The following is a 17929-nucleotide window of genomic DNA, read 5'->3' on the forward strand; positions in this document are numbered from 1 at the left end:
TTTAAAATTGGGATCTTACTGGTGTTTTCGATAATCTTTACAGTAACATCAATCCTCTGTTTCTCATATTGGTTGCAAATATTTTCTCAGTCTTTCTTCTCTTCTTTGTTTTCTTTGACAGGCATGTGTTACATGTGTATGTAGTTACACATTCACAGGTAGTATATTTCTACATAAGTAGCCCTTTCCTCTGTTAATTGTTCCACTGAATTTGTGTTTAGGAAGTTTACATCTCTTTCTAAGATCAGAAAGTAACTTAAATGTTTAAATCTTTAACTAGTCTTTAACAGTTTTTGATGGGGTAGGGTAATGATCTAATAGATAATTTTCCCCTAGAGCCTACCCATTTTTTTTCTAACACTGCTTGTTTGAATAACCACTTCTTTCTCATTGATAGTTGATGTGTCTTTTATTATTTTTTTAATATACAAGATTTTACACACATCTGAGCCAATTTCTGGGTGATCTATTTGGTTCACTGTTTCTGTCTATCCACGCACCATTCAAATACCTTAGGTTATACAGTGTGTTTTAATATCATGTGGGGCATTCCTCTTTTTTCCCCAACAGTTTAAGCTATTTTTGCCAGTTTATATGTCTAGATACAAAGTCCTTCCCCACCCCCAAATTCCACTAAGATTTAAAAAAAAAATTTTTTTTTAACCTTTATTTATTTTTGAGACAGAGAGAGATAGAGCATGAACGGGGGAGGGTCAGAGAGAGAGGGAGACAGAATCTGAAACAGGCTCCAGGCTCTGAGCCATCAGCACAGAGCCCGACGCGGGGCTTGAACTCACGAACCGCGAGATCATGACCTGAGCCGAAGTCAGACGCTTAACCAACTGAGCCACCCAGGGGCCCCTCCACTAAGATTTTGATTGGAATTGCATGAAACATAAATTAAGAAGTATCTGCATATCACAATCTTTAGTTTTCCTATCTAGAGATGTTATATTATTTTCCACTTATTTGTCTTCTATTATATCTCTGAAGGAAATTTTGTAGTCTTTACACAGATGCTTAGTATTGTTTGTTAAAATTAGTCCTTATATTTATGTATTTGCCACCATGAACAGGGTTTTTTCTGATATCTTCCAACTCAAAATTTCCCAACCATTTTTAGTGTCATAGAACTCTTTGATAATGTGGTGAAACAGTCTGGTCCTAAAGAAAAATTCCCATAAATCAAAACTGAATATTTATGAAATCTGAAAAAGCTACTGAACTTCTGTTTGTCTATACAGTACTTCAGCCACTTTACTGAATGCTGAATAATTTCCAGATTGCCAATGATATTATTTGGAAAAAGTAATTTCCATTATTTTAAATTGTTGTTTCAGCTAGTTTGGCACCATTATGAATTCCCTCTTCCTTGTACTGGAGGAAATCTCACCAGGTCCCATTTCCCACACACCATTCCTGACATTCTCCCTGGATGTTATGTCTCTCATTTTACCCAAGTTGGCTTTTCTCTGGTTTAATTTTTTTATTTTTATTAAAAAATGTTTTTAATGTTTTATTTATTTTTGAGAGAGAGAAAGAGAGACAGAGACAGAGAGACAGAGACAGAGCATGAACAGTGGAGGGGCAGAGAGAGAGGGAGACAGAATCTGAAGCAGGCTCCAGGCTCTGAGCTGTCAGCATAGAGCCTGATATGGGACTTGAACCCAGGAACCCTGAGCTAAAGTTGGACACTTAACCGACTGAGCCACCCAGGCACCCTGGCTCTTCTCTGGTTTTAGATTCTCTCAGTGTCTCTCAGAAGAAGTACTTTTGGTTGGTCTATCTGCATGGCTACTTATGTTATATTATGGAAAGTTATGTCACCTTTAAGTGACTCAGTGTTTTATTTTTTTTTAATTTTTTTTTAACGTTTATTCATTTTAGAGACAGAGAGAGACAGAGCATGAATGGGGGAAGGTCAGAGAGAGAGGGAGACACAGAATCCGAAACAGGCTCCAGGCTCTGAGCTGTCAGCACAGAGCCCGACGCGGGGCTCGAACTCACGGACTGCGAGATCATGACCTGAGCCGAAGTCGGTCGCCCAACCGACTGAGCCACCCAGGAGCCCCAGTGACTCAGTGTTTTAAAAGAACAAACTTCTAAATCTTCAAGCTACAAAATAGCTCTCTGTTAGACAGTATGTTTAAAATAATTTAATTTGTAAGAACTGAACCTACAGAGTCTTCAATAATATTTTTCTTCAATAAAACAAAGTTCAGTTGTAAAATGCCAAATAGGATGTTAAAACTTCAAATGGGTTGGTGGTCAACATATAAAGAAAAATTCTGTCTCTTTGTTAAAGTACAAACATGAGATTATAAGAGGAATACTCTAAAAATGATATCCTTGAATAGATTTTAATGACACATATAAAATATAAAGTATAAATACAGAATTTCAAAATGCTATGTAATTGTAAAATAACTAAATTTAAATATAGAAAAACACATTGATTGTCTGGTATAGGGATTAGTATTAAACACGAGTCATTTTCCCAAACTCCTTAAGAGTTATTGTCTAACGTATCATATATTTCCTCCTTGCATGAAAATCAAGACAGGGATGGGTCAGTAAAAAATTTCAGAAATCTGAGCCCCACAGATTCATTCATATTTTGTCCAGGACTAGCTCTGGTGCTAATATGAAAACTTAAAAAAAATTTTAATGTTTATTTATTTTTGAGAGAGAGACAGAGTGTGAGCCGGGGAGGGGCACAGAGAGAGGGAGACACAAAATCTGAAGCAGGCTCCAGGCTCTGAGCTGTCAGCACAGAGCCTGACACGGGGCTTGAACCCACGAACCATGAGATCATGACCTGAGCCGAAGTCAGAACCTAACCACCCAGGCATCCTTGAAAACTTTTAATAAAATCCATCTTGCTGTTAAATCTAACCAATGAACACCTATATCCATATCCAGATGTTAATATATAAATGTATGCTTCTTTATATATATATATATATATATATATATATATATATATATTGTGTGTGCATTCACAAAACCTGCAAACTGGAATGTGAGCTTGGAACATCCCAATATCATGCAGTTTCTTTGGGAAAACTGTTCCGTTGTCTTTTCCTCTAGTCACAATTTTCCCCAAATTCTTTAAAAATTCAAACATGAAAGTGAGTGCTTTTTGTCCATAAACAAATGAAATGAAATTTTTATATACTGGGCTATCATTTATGTCAGAATCTAATGAGTCTGTCTATGTTTGCAATAGTTAACATTCGAGAAACAGCTCAAGAAAACTGAACTCTTTACTGTTCCTGGAAACCAGTGGAAGGCCATCAGGGGTGGTTACCTGGGTTTGCTGAAGTCTGAGAAGTACATTTCTGCCAGCAGGTGCCACTGGATGCCCCCATTGTTGCTGTACTGAAGGAGGACGCCTTCCTCTCTGCTGTCGGGTTTGTTGCACGCAGCGCTCTCTCCACCAATCTGGATGTAGAACTGGACAAAGTCGACCCAAGAGGTGTCCAGATCCCAGCTCACCAGCTGCCTTTTCCCAGCCTTTCCAAAAGACAGAAGAACCACAGATTCAATCATCTGGGGGCTCTTTGGCATTCTGTCATTTCAGTTTCAAGATCATATGCACATCCTAGCATCAGGTGGAGATGATTTTGTTCCCATGATACTGTTGAGAGGAACAAGTTGTGCCATTTAATTCTCTGCTCTGGTTATGGTAACTGTTCCTGAATACATTTGATTAGTCTCTGCATCATTGATTCCCAGACTTGGTTATGAGACCCTAGGGAACTGCTAATTATACCAAAGAGTATTTGAAAGTCTTTAAAAATAAAGTAAAATTAATTTTAATTAAAACACTCCACGTATTTGCTTTGTAAATCTCTTCCAGGCAGAGTAGTGGAGAAGAAAGACCATATACTTTGAAATCAGTTGGAATTGGGTTGGAATTTTAGACCATTATTCATGCTGTTCACTAGCTGTGTGACCTTTCTGAGCTTTTCTTTTCCTCAAAGAAACAATATGGGTAATAATACCTTCCTTATAGGGTGCTGTGACAATTAGATGAAATAGATGTTGCATGTAATTTGCCTAGCACATGGCATGTCTTGCTGAGGGAACATCCTCTCCAGAGATAGGCCCTGACCCCCCTCCTCCCTGGGAATTAAAGTGAAACATGCAAAATAATAACTTTTTGACAAAAAGAAAGAGTACTCAAGTCTCTGAGGCTGCTGGTCAGTCTCTCTCTCTGTCTCTTTCTTGGTAACAGAGAGGGTGGGAGGGACCATTTCAGTAAGTTTTTGTGACCATGAAATGGTCTCTTTGTGTCTCAAAAAATGTTGAAAATATCCTCAAACTGCTTCCTTTGCTCAGTGTGTCCCCTACATGTCACAGTCATGTGGTGAAATACTAGACTCAAATTGGCAAGGTTTGTTGTCATTCCTGTTTTGCATAAATGGGTTCGCACTAATGGGACTGAAAAACGGTTTGCCCATGAGATTCTTCCACCCAGAGGTACTGCCAAAGCTAATCCATAGACTGCACTGAATTGGTCTTGGAGAGCTCCCAAGGAGTTCAATTAAAAGCCAGGAAGAAAAATTGAGATAGGATACATAGTATAGAGAAAAACGTCCCTCAGACTTATAATTTAAACCTGATTCTAATCCACTAAGTTAATTAAGAAAGGGTTTCAGTTATTAGAAGTCACAGGGGAAATACTTGGGGATAATTAAAACACTACACTGTTCCTGATAAATCTAAAGCCAATTAAGAGACTCCAAAACAAATGAGGGAGCAGCAAAATGAGAACTGAAGTTAATCCTGAGACAAGAACTTATTCTTTGGAATTCTCAATTTTAAGTGCGTATTTGAGAAAATCCTAAAAGTAATAGGCATTTTCAATGTGTTATGTTTGCTTTTAACTTCTATTTTTGTTGATCTGAGATACTGTAAGTGAGAAACACCTCAGAGGTTATTATAATCTGGCCTAGAATTTTCATGCCTCAGGATCATTACAGGAAGAATGATTTTAAGAAGAAAAACTATAGAACCTAGCTAGTTAATTCCAATCCAGAAAACTATAAAAATTTGGCATGTGGAAATGAGCCAGAAGGACAAAGATCTAAGGTGAGGAGAATTATAAAAAATCCAATTATCACAATTAGCTGATTGGAATGATTGGTCTATTGTGAAATTCACAGAGTAGTGCTTTTTTTCCAGGAGACTATCGTGTTGGTCGACAAAGGTTTTGAAAGGGTTTTGTGAGATTTTTGTAAATGGTAGAAAATATCATACAAATGCTTAGTTTGGCACTGAAGGTGTTTTTTCCTAGAGAATAGCACAGATCATTTTCTTTTGTTCAGTGACCTGAAATGCTGAACGTTGTTTTAAAGGGAGATAAAAAAGAAAAAGGAAATGGCTTACGGCAAACTTTTTGTCAGATTTTAGAATCTGATGTAACAACATGCTTTGCGGTTTTTCTATTCTACTATTATCAATGTATTTATGTGTGTGTAAGTGTAGAGATATACACATCTAATGTGTGCACGCATATGTGTTAAAGTAATAGGTTATGGATCTCCTCATTTTTGGAGTGTAAAAATACCATCCAATTTCCTTCCAACATTCTAGGTTAAAATGGCTCACTGCTTTAAGGGTTTAGATAAAATAAAACATTTTAAAGGCAATGTCTTCAGAATCTAGAGACTTCATAACACAACCTCTAAAACATTTCATAAAACTTTACATTTTCCTCCCATTAAAATATTCTCTAGTCAAAATGCTACTAGAAAAATATTTCTATATTTATTTGAAAACAACCATTTCTTTTTTTTCTTAAATTTATTTATTTATTTTGAGAGAGAGAGAGAGAGAGGGAGAAAGAGAAAGAGCATGACCAGAGAGGGGCAGATAGACAGGGAGAGGGAGAGAATCCCAAGCAGGCTCCTTGCTTCACACTGAGCCTGACATGGAGCTTGATCTCACAATTGTGAGATCATGACCTGAGCCAAAATCAAGAGCAGGATGCTTAATCAACTGAGCCACCCAGGTGTCCCAAAAACAACCATTTCTTTAAAACCTCCTGCTTTCTAATTTTCTTTTTCTTTCTTTCTCTTTCTTTCTTTCTTTCTTTCTTTCTTTCTTTCTTTCTTTCCTTTCTTTTCTCCTTCCTTCCTTCCTTCCTTCCTTCCTTCCTTCCTTCCTTCCTTCCTTTTCAATAAGAATTATTGGGTGCCAATAACACCATACACAATAGGAAAACAAACTTGGAAGGAGAGTTCACAAATATGTGTAGTGACAATAATGACAATTAGGACAGCAGACCAAATTCTATTCCTTGTTGAATCCTACTTGGTCATATGATCATCTATCAATTCTATAATCTATTCAGTCTCAAGGTACTTGTTGATTTGTATATGCCTAGCTCATGGCATGCATTTCTGAGTTGAACACCTTATCTAGAGTTCGGCTCAGTCAGTAGGATTCAGCATCTTTCTGGGTACTATGAAAATAAAAATAAAACTATGATCTATCTATGAATAGAACACAAGTGAGGGAGGAATTCAAAGAAAGGAGAGAGCAGTGTAGTCATCATGCCACAAAGCTCCATGGAGAAGCAGGATTTGAGCAGGACGTTTACAAGGTTTATAGGGATACGGAGACAGTAGAAGGCATGATGGTAGGCAGTGGAGATTAAACAAAGACAAGGAAATTATCAAAACCTGGGATGGGGAGGAGAAATTTCTGTTTGGAGCAGAAGTCTGATGTTTCAAAAAATAAAATAAGATGTGTAGTTAGGGCAGCAGTACTGGAAAGCATCCTGATTGATCAAAGAGGGACAGAATAGAAGCACATTTTAGGTTTAGGGTGGTTTGCAATAGGGCTAAGGAACCTTTCCTTTGGGTTACTGCTTTGGCTGGTAGGGGCTGCCAAATTGTGTATCCCACCTCTGTGCTAAAGCAGTGAGCACATGACTCTGGCTCTGCCAATCAGAGTATGTCATTCCTCCAGACACTGTGACTGGCCAATCAAAAACCTTCCCTAGATGTTTCTACAGAGCTGCTTAGAAAGCTCTGTGGTCCTGGCACCACTCTCATAATGAAAGCTGACCTGAAAATAGAGGAGAGAGTTCTGTGGGCATTTGAGTTTTTGGTTCCAGGTATCTCTGAGGCCAGCTTCATATAAGCCCTCCCTGTGTTCTGATTACATGAACCAAATTTCCCCTTTTTTGCTTAAGCTAGTTTGTCTCACTTAGAATTCAAAACAGATCTACTGATAGAAGAGAAAAAAGAAAAAAAATGCTCTTCAGATATTCTGACAAAAATATAGGGAAAAGGCTGGATTGGGAAGGGAAGAGAATGATTTTACTTTTGAAATGCTGGTTTTAAGTTAGTGGCAGGGCATATTGATAGAAATATTTAATGATACAAATTTTTAATTTTTTTCATAATTTTTTAAATGCTTATTTATTATTTTTGAGAGACAAAGTGCAAGCAGGGGAGAGGCAGAGAGAGAGAGAAATACAGAATCTGAAGCAGGATCCAGGCTCCAAGCCATCGGCACAGATGCGGGGCTCGAACCCACAAACCATGAGATCATGACCTGAGCTGAAGTCAGACACCCAACTGACTGAGCCACCCAGGTGCCCCTAATGATATAAATTTTAAATACACTCTCATAAAATGTAATTGTGACAGCTAACACTTACTGAATGATTTCTATGTGCCCCACATGACTCTTTATTTTTTACCTTCATTAACCCACCAATGGTCCCAACATCCCGCTCTACAATAGAGAAAACTAAGGTACAGAAAGATGTGGAAGTCTGCAAGATGAATGAGCTAATGAGTTTTGGAGCCTAGGTACAGATCCAGGTAGTCTGACAATAGAGATCACCTTGAATGAAGTACATACATGTTGATATATAATCTTTCTGTGTTTAAAATATCTGTGTATGGGGGCGCCTGGGTGGCTCAGCCTGTTAAGCGGCCGACTTCAGCTCAGGTCATGATCTCGCAGTCCGTGAGTTTGAGCCCCGCGTCGGGCTCTGTGCTGACAACTCAAAGCCTGGAGCCTGTTTCAGATTCTGTGTCTCCCTCGCTCTGACCCTCCCCCATTCATGCTCTGTCTCTCTCTCTGTCTCAAAAATAAAATAAATGTTAAAAAAAATTAAAAAAATAAAATATCTGTACGCACGCATGTGTACTGGGATGTTTGGTACATATTGGTTAAGGATTCATAATCTTATTTTAAAATTGATGCTTACGGAGACACGATCTTCCCACTTCTGAGCAATTATACAGTGTATCCAGATCTATGCAACATATACTGGTTGCTTGTGGACTATCATCTCTAATAATAACACCCGGTGGATATTCAATGTCAATGGATAGGAAATATCATTAAATGGAATCCATCCCTGATTTTCTATCATTCTCTATCTTGTTTGCTGGCTGATTCTTTGTTCTGCACCTGCATCAAAACAAAACCTGTACCTATTTTTGTATTTGCCTAAATTGACTTATTTTGGATTTCTTCCCAGATTCCACAACATATCAGCCCTACAGTATATCACCCACACCTGTGTATTTGTGATGCAGACTGGGACATTTCCAGTTGTCCTAGAATTGGTGGCTATAGTCCTTAATGGAAAGAAGTGGTTTTAAGCACCTCACATTCTAAATTTTTTTTAATGTTTATTTTTATTTTTGACAGAGAGAGAGAGAGAAAGAGAGAGAGAGATGGAGCATGAGTGGGGGAGGGGCAGAGAGAGAGGGAGACACAGAATCTGAAGCAGGCTCCAGGCTCTGAGCTGTCAGCACAGAGCCCGACGCAGGGCTCGAACTCACACTGCAAGATCATGACCCGAGCCGAAGTCAGACACTCAACTGACTGAGCCACCCTGGTGCCCCTAAGCATCTCACATTCTATAGGGAGCTGCTCATTAGTAGGGTTAGACATGTAGCTCAGGTTGGAGAAGTGGACCTGCTCCCTCTCCAGTCCTTTTGAGAACTATATAAAGAGATGAATCGGAGGAGGGAGAATGAAAGTAATGTCCTGCCTAGACGGTAGCAAGGGAGGAGAGGAAGGTGGTTCCCCCTTCCCCATTGCTGACCAAGCAACATGGGTTGGGGATGTTCCAAGAGAATCAGTCTTACAGATTCCAGTGGACACCTTTGTTCCCAGTTGGTGTGTACTGACTTGTCTGCCCAAACTGGTGCTGCCACTAGTGAAGATAAACACTGTGAGAAAAACTTCTGGGGCACCTGGGTGGCTCAGTTGGTTGAGGGTCTGACTTCAGTTCAGGTCATGATCTCGCAGTTCATGTGTTCGAGCCCCTAACTGGGCTCTCTGCTGTCTGCAGAGCCTGCTTCAGATCCTCTATCTCTCTCTCTCTCTGCCCCTCCCCTGTTTGTGCACACACACACACTCTCTCTCCCTCTCAAAAAAAAAAAAAAACATTCAAAAGAAAGAAAAACTTCTACACAGTGTCCATTGTAGACTTCATGTTTATGTGCCCCCAAATCCGTATGTTGAAAGCCTAACCTCTAAAAGGATGGTGGGCCTTTGTCAGGTTATTAGATTATGAGAGTGGAGCCCTCATGATGGTATTAGTGTCCTTATAAGAAGAGACACAAGGGGCGCCTGGGTGGCTCAGTCAGTTGAGCATCAGACTTCAGCTTAGGTCATGATATCATGGTTGGTGGGTTTGAGCCCCGCATCGGGCTCTGTGCTGACAGCTCAGAGCCTGGAGCCTGCTTTGGATTCTGTGTCTCCCTCTCTCTCTGACCCCCACCTGCTCACACACTCTTTTGAATCTCTGTGTCAAGAATAAACATTAAAAAATGAAAACATAAACCAAAAAAAAAAAGAGAGATACAAGACAGCCTGATTTTCTCTTGGTGCTCTCTCCACCATGTGAGGATACAATGAGAAGATGTCCATCTCACAAACCAGGAAGCAGGCCCTCATCAGACACTGAATCTGCTGGTGCCTTCATCTGGGACTTCACAAACCTTTCAGAACTGAGAAAAAAAAGTTTCCTACTTAAGCCACCCAATCTATGGTATTTTTAATGATAGTAGGTCTGAACTGACTAAGACAGTCCTGTATTAGCAGATGCCACCAGCAGCCACCAAACTCAATGTTCAACATGGATGGCTGTGCATGTCCCCAAACCTCACCATTATCCCTCCTTCCTCCAATTATGTTCTTGAGATTAACAGATTGACAAATTTCACAAATCCTTGTACGAGTGCTCTGTGTCGGGCGTTGTTGTACGTGATTTGCAAGTGCTAACTCACTTACCCTGTGTGAAGACTAATGAGGTAGGATCCTCTTATTAGTTCCACTGTACAAATGAGGAAGCCGAGTCACACAGAGGTTATGGGATTTGCTCAAAGTCACACAGCAGCCAAGCGGCAGATTCCGCCTGCAGCAGGCAGCTGCTGCTCTTAATCTCTAGGCTTCACCTTCTCCACCACCACTCACCCCTCGCCCATGGGCCGCACGCTCACACATCCTCTGATGCTGGGGCAAGAAGACACCAAGTCCCTGCCCCACTCAAAGACACTCAAGACAGAAGCCCGGTTGGCACAGCAGGAAAGGAAGGCGATTGGATTTAAATCCGGTAAAAGAAGGGCAGGGATTTTAAACTGACCTAAGCTGGGTTTGTAGTAACCAAAAACAATCATAAAACTGCAGGAGTTTGCCAAATGTACTTACGGGGTAGGAATTTGACAAACGAATTTAAAAGCAAGTAATGTGGGCTGGGGGGAATAAAACTACCTCATGTTTGTACCTTCTGAGTTCAGACTGCTCCATAAATCACATATTTTCCTGATCATGCATTCCCAGACCTTAGTCATACCTTTATCCCCAGCTCTTACCTTGCTGAAATACAGAGACGATCCAGAAGAGATGACCCCACACCCTTGCTCTGGTTTTACAATTTCTCCCCCAATAACTTCTTGCCAGTCAGACTCCCAACCATTCTGGTTCTCAAAATCTGACATAATTGTGGAAGGAAGAGCCGCTTCTGGGTGGCATTCGGTGCCTTGGTACCCCTGGTCACACCTATGAGAGAGGAAGGCCAAACAAACAAGTCACCGTCTCCTCTGTGAATGCCAAGGCCACGCACCTGCAGCATTTCCTATGTCTCACTTTTGCTCAGACCTTAGCATCCACACTAGATATTTCTCCAGTGTCAATCTGTGTATGTGGTAGTGACAACCTTCACGTTTTAACAGACACCGAACAGCAAGAACAAAAGGACTGAATCCTTAAAAGAAACAGTGCTATAACAGAACTGAGGCATCAAGCAGTAATGAAGAAGGATGTGTGTGTGTGTGTGTGTGTGTGTGTGTGTGTGTGTGTGTGTTGGTGGCTGGGGAGAAGAAGAGTGGGATTTTCCTCAAAGTCACATGTAGTCTTCAAAGTCACATATAAATTATTTGTCTGTTCATCCAACATGTAGCTCTGGCCATGTTTTATAGCTCCCTTTTCTGATTAAATTACATCTCTTTTAGAGTCTTTGAGTATTTAAGTGTGTTCCTATCTCATCCTCATTAGCGATAATCACCATGGCCCCCTGCCCACAACCTTGAGCTTCTTGCGAAGTGACATAAGACAGCGTGTAGCAGCTGTCTGACAGGTGCTTTAAGAGTGTCAGAGGAAGGAAAGGGAAACAATAGCAAGGCTCTTGTTTCCCAAAGAGGACTTTGGGGTTAATTAATAAACTCTGAAATTTATACCCAGGAGGCCTGGTCTTTTGTTAGATTTTGAAGTTTAGAATATATGGCTTCAGACTTTACTTAAATGTAACAACAGCTTGGGGCGCCTGAGTGGCTCAATCAGTTGAGCGTCCAACTTCAGCTCAGGTCATGGTCTCACGGCTCATGGGTTTGAGCCCCGTGTCGGGCTCTGTGCTGACAGCTCAGAGCCTGGGGCCTGCTTCAGATTCTGTCTCTCCTCTCTCTCAAAAATAAATAAACATTAAAAAAAAACTTTTTCAAATGTAACAACATCTTTTACATCTGAAATAAGAACAGAAAGGAGGATCCTTTTCTTTTGGCTATTTCATTATTTATTAGTCTGTCCATACAACTCTGAGGACAACTGCTATGGTATCCCTCTAAACACAAATTCTGGGACACCTGGGTGGCTCAGTCGGTTGAGTGTCTGACTTCAGCTCAGGTTATGATCTCATGGTTCGTGGGTTCGAGCCCTCAGGCTTGCCGCTGTCAGCACGGAGCCTGCTTGGGATTCTCTGTCCCCCTCTCTCTCTACTCCTCCCCAACTCACACTCTCTCAAAAACAAAACAAAAACAAAAACAAAAAACCCAAAATGACACTTAAACACAAATCCTGAGAAGCACACAATCACACTTGGTGGCATACATACCTGCACATACCGTGGTCACATGAGCCATGCCCACTGCACATACTTGGGCACTGCTGCCCAATGTAAATGTTATCCAAAGCCCACTCATCTTGGGCTGTGTAATAGCTCTGACTCCAGCGGAAGCGGGTGGCACTGGACCTAGAAACAAGGTATGGTAATAAATCCAATATTTTAACTGACACGTGGCAGCACAAAGAATGTCAGAGTTCAGAATCTTTCAGATAATGGAACTTCCTGGAACTTGTATTTTGTTTTCAATATATGAAGTTTATTGTCAAATTGGTTTCCATACAACACCCAGTGCTCATCCCAAAAGGTGCCCTCTTCAATACCCATCACCCACCCTCCCCTCCCTCCCACCCCACATCAACCCTCAGTTTGTTCTCAGTTTTTAACAGTCTCTTATGCTTTGGCTCTCTCCCACTCTAACCTCTTTTTTTTTTCCTTCCCCTCCCCCATGGGTTCCTGTTAAGTTTCTCGGGATCCACATAAGAGTGAAAACATATGGTATCTGTCTTTCTCTGTATGGCTTATTTCACTTAGCATCACACTCTCCACTTCCATCCACGTTGCTACAAAGGGCCATATTTCATTCTTTCTCATTGCCACGTAGTACTCCATTGTGTATATAAACCACAATTTCTTTATCCATTCATCAGTTGATGGACATTTAGGCTCTTTCCATAATTTGGCTATTGTTGAGAGTGCTGCTATAAACATTGGGGTACAAGTTCCCCTATGCATCACTACTCCTGTATCCCTTGGGTAAATTCCTAGCAGTGCTATTGCTGGGTCATAGGGTAGGTCTATTTTTAATTTTTTGAGGAACCTCCACACTGTTTTCCAGAGCGGCTGCACCAGTTTGCATTCCCACCAACAGTGCAAGAGGGCTGAACTTGTATTTTGCTGCCAATCATTTTTCTTTGGTAGTTTAATGTCTGCTCAATCATTATCCAATTCAACAATTTTATCATGAAGAAAAGTTAAAAAGAAATCTGTGGTTTGGATATATACCTCAACCTTAATTTAATTGGTGACATTTTAAAGAAAAACAAAATATCAGATTTTTTAGTTGCTGTTACAAAGAGATTTGATGCTAGGAAAAGAAAGGGAAAAAGAAAGAATATTTTAAAAAAAGGTATATACGAAAGAGCCTCTCATTCACAGATGAAAATGTGAGTTGTTTAAATTACACTACTATTATTCCTTACAATAAACACAACAGTAGTTATTGGAAAACTTCCAGTTAGCTCTCAATAGAAGATTAAAGTTGAGTTTGGGGGTATTGTTTTGGGGTTGAGGGACATGCTACAATGTACTTTAAGTAAGAACATCTGGGTGCTAAATTCTGCTTATTATTTCTGAAACATTAACTTCTTTTGGTTTCATGGACAAGCTGATGTTAAGTGGAAACAAAAAGTTAAACAGTCCATTGTACACAGAAAACACTCGGGACCTTGATTCATCTAAACAAGAGAGAAAGTCTAAAAAGAGGGAATTTTGAGAGCACATTCACTGTGCTCAAGAAAGTTGCCATTCACTGACCGTCATAAAAGATTCTTCTAAAATCACATCATATTTTTTGTCTCTAGAAATTTTCAGGGGTTGTGATTAGTTCTTTTTGGTGCCCAAAAAAAGTGCAAAACAAAAGAAAACAAAAAAGATGCTCAGAATTAATGTGCAGGCTCAGTTCCATTGATTAAACCCTCCCAGAGCACACTACCTACACATACACTTGATCTTAATGGCTCAGAATGATCCCTTAATGTCTACTGCATCAATTACCCACATATTAAATACTCCCTAAGTACATAACAGATTGTTAAAATCCAGGCTAAGTCTTTATTGTTTATTTTACCAATGATCTATGGCTAATATGTTGCATTTTCATTCCTAGTAGGATAATTCCAGGATTCACTGAGATGCTTCCAGTAGACACATGATTGCTGCATATCAGTGCTCGTCATGATATGTGCCATGACAAGAATGCGCCTCCTCTATGGTAATAATTTATATTTGTAATCTAACAGCCATCACAACTTCCAGAGTTCCATTAAGAAATTCCTACTATAAAAGTAGGTACATTGTTTTAGAGCATAGAGCCCTACAGAAAAGAAGACAATTAAGTTTCATGTATCAGTGTCATGCCAAGGACTGCGTCATGCTTTCAGGACTGCTTATAATCTGAGTCAAGTCTAAGGCCACAGGTGTTCAGATTGTGAGCTCTTCTGGGGACAGGGCCATCTTTAGTCTCAATAGTTTGCACAGCAACAGAATAAAGTAGGTGTACCAAAAATGTCTGCTAAAAAAATGAGTCAATGAATGGAAAAGCAGGCCAGGAAAGGGCAGCCTGTTTCTGACTTCTCTTGGTAATGAAGTAAAGAATTTGGTAGGAGTCTGGGGACTTGACCCCTTGGACCCTAGCTCTGCAATTTATCAGCTGTGTGACCTTTAGTGAGGAATTTAAGCCTTCAGGTTTTCTAAGCTCCTCACCTCTCAAATAAGGGGACTGGACAAACTGATTTCTAAGATCCCTTCCAGCTTGTAAATTTAGTGATTGTTCTAGTGGTTGTTGACTGAGGATGGTTTATTTTCTTTAAAGTCACATGTCTACATGAAACACATTGTTTTGAAGTTTTGATATTTCAAACATTAAAATGGGGTTGGAAGGTTTCAGAAATCTGTCCTAGATTTCCCAGTTTATTTATGCTTCTGAACAGTCACATGTAAACACATCCTAAATTCTTTGACTAAGTAAATTAATCCTTATGTGCATCTTGTGAACTCTTGAAACAGACAGTATCTCCTGAAGATAAAAAGCTCAAAGTGGATTCTTCCATTTAAAATTACAATCCACAGTTTAATGTGATGTTAATTAACAGAAAAGGAAGCAAGAAGAGGTTGAATATTGGCTTTGTTTTTAGTGAGAAAAAAAAATTAGTTGTGTGAGCAATCTCCAGCTGGTCGCACATGAGAACACAAGGTGTGATCTCACTGATTTGCAGTTGCATCACTGCTAAATATTGCCCTCAATACAAATATTTAATTTGCCAACCCTTTCCTGCCTCAAATCTAAGCAATCTTAGAAGGAACATCTTGTGTATTTTAGGTTGGGTCCGAAAGTGGGACCACTTTGATGTGCCGTGTGCATCATGAAATGAAGTCGACTTGCACTTAAAGTCCAAACTCTATGGATTCCCCAAAGCAACAAAACTTGACAGTCTTGTGTTAATTGATTTTTTTCCCCTCACATAAACTTCTAAACTGAATTAAACTACCACTGAGTCATCTCTTGACAGGTATCAAGGTATCAAGGCTAAGGAATCAAGGTAAATGAAGGCTGACTAAATTGTATTTTCCACTTTCAGAGTTACTGTAATTACATTTACCCAATTATTCTGAAACTCATTCAGTCATTAGGCGTAGGTTTGTTTATGAAGTCAGCAACTGACAGCTGTTTGGGTCTCATTAGGCCCTGTTCTTATGTAAATGTCTCTCATAAAAACAAAATTAATTTTCATTGGGTAACAAATGTTCAGTTCATATACAATATTATTTCTCTGAGCAGGTGTATATATAGTTGGTATTTCTGCTGAAAGTTGTCCTACCTAACATATATTCCAAAGTTAACAGACCTTTGATAACATGGGAACCACATTTGCTTGTATGCATTCAATTGATAGTTGCATATGCATCAGTCAAAGCAGCAGAACGAAGATTTGCCAAAAGGCAAGATGTTTCAAACTAAATTACACTCCTTCTCTCCAGTGCTTGAGTAAAACATGGTATTTGCAAAAGTTTGAAATGAATATAATACACAAAATGATCAGGAACACCAAGGACAATAAATCAAATTTATCCTTATAAGCAGAGCTTTTAAAAAGCTTTATAAATCCAAAAACAATGATAATAACCAGTTGAACACTATTTTTTTTTTGAAATGTAGTAATAATGTTTAGTTTAAGTATTAGCGGGAGTACTAAAAGAAACTATCTTATTGGGTTGTTTGTTTTTATAAAGTATGTTTACTTTCTTTACCTAGGGCTTGGAAAAGAATTTGGAAAAGCAGAATTCAATTATTCACTTACATGTACTTAAAGGCAAATAGCTGCAGGAATAATCTAATAGTGAGGCACACTGACTTAAAATTCTACTTAATTCTCCAACATGTAATGAGTACCCAATGTGTGGCAGGCAGTACTGGAACTGAAGTATTTAAAGGTTAAATAGATTTCCTCTCAAGTGTGTAATAAACATTAATGAGAATTGATCTTTTCTGACTATACTAAAACTTTCAACTCAGTGATACTATCTTTTAAGCAAGGAAATAATACTGTAACATACAATTTGAAGGTAAAATAACCTGCAGTTTTGGATTTTTGTTTTTTCTGGGTTTTTTTTTTTTTATAAAGGACAATACTTTTTGGATACTCTCTAAGCTACATTAATTAAGAATAATAATTTAGAACATTTCTGAGGATGATAAGACATCTCTAAAATATACTATATACTATAAAGATTACTGACCTAACCATCATAATTTTGAAATTCTATTCCACACGTCAATAAATAAAAAGCAACATTTTTTAAGTGATGAGGGTAATATACTTAATGATAAAATAATCATAAAGAAAAAGCCTCAGTATTTATGACTAGTATTTCAATTGATCTGTTGTTTTTTAATAATCTTGATAGGTATGCTTGGAATATGCTTGAAATTAAATAAAAGTCTTGACTGTATTCCCAGCAGTGGATATAAAGAAGCAGGATGTTAGAGAAAGCAGCAACTTGTTATACAAAGCATTAGTTGAGTATCCAGGAAATGGCTCACAGTTGGATATAAAAAAATCTGTGGAAATCAAATTTCAAGCATTTTATTCCAACTGACATAATGATGAATCCTTAAAAATAATCAAGTAGACATTCTTCTATAATTCAGTAATTCAACTAAAGGACATATAATAATAATTCTGGTTGTTATCTAACCAATTGTTTTTGTGTAGAGTCTAACTTTATTGTAAAATAATCTAAGAAGGGTTTATTTAGTAATTTTCTCTTTATAAAAGGGCTCTCGGAAGGCAGATGCCAAAGAAAAATATAATTCTTGTCTCTCTCTTTCACTACTACTACATATCATCATAGAATCTTAGAATTCAAGAACTGCGAGGGACTTTCAAGATCATCTAATTAAACTCCTTTATTATACTCTGAAGAAATCAGGCTTGAAGAGGTGGTGAATGGTTAAAATCATGTGATTAATTAATCACTGGGAGGGATATTGAAAACTCAGGCCTTCTAATTTCTAGTTCAAGTTTCTTTCTTGGGCGAGCTTATCCTGTCCCAGGGCTTCAAATGTACTTGTGGTATTTAATTCTTCAACCCAAAGTACATTTTAGCCTAAGAAACCTCTTTTTTGAGCTCCAGATGTGTAAGTCCAGTTGGCTTCTTGACATTTCTGCTGGGATAGATAAGTCTCTCAACTCTCTATCACAAAAACAGAACACTTCATTTCCTGTCCCCAATCCACTCCTCCTCCAGGCTTTCCCACCTCTGTCA

The 17929-nt window shown here is 38.9% G+C and overlaps 1 protein-coding gene across 3 annotated transcripts in view; it reads right to left on the reverse strand.

The window, feature by feature from the left end:
* Positions 1 to 17929, reverse strand: part of RELN (reelin) — a 537501-nt gene that overhangs the window by 127140 nt on the left and 392432 nt on the right. For all 3 annotated transcript variants that reach the window (XM_058725343.1, XM_058725345.1, XM_058725342.1), the window contains exons 23-25: positions 12374 to 12511; positions 10860 to 11046; positions 3311 to 3516 (exon numbers count right to left, since the gene is read on the reverse strand). In XM_058725343.1, the coding sequence (XP_058581326.1) occupies positions 3311 to 3516; positions 10860 to 11046; positions 12374 to 12511 (531 nt within the window). The remainder of the gene's footprint in view (positions 1 to 3310; positions 3517 to 10859; positions 11047 to 12373; positions 12512 to 17929) is intronic.

This window comes from Neofelis nebulosa, chromosome 4, assembly GCF_028018385.1.
Source record: "Neofelis nebulosa isolate mNeoNeb1 chromosome 4, mNeoNeb1.pri, whole genome shotgun sequence".
Classification (NCBI taxonomy): domain Eukaryota; kingdom Metazoa; phylum Chordata; class Mammalia; order Carnivora; family Felidae; genus Neofelis; species Neofelis nebulosa.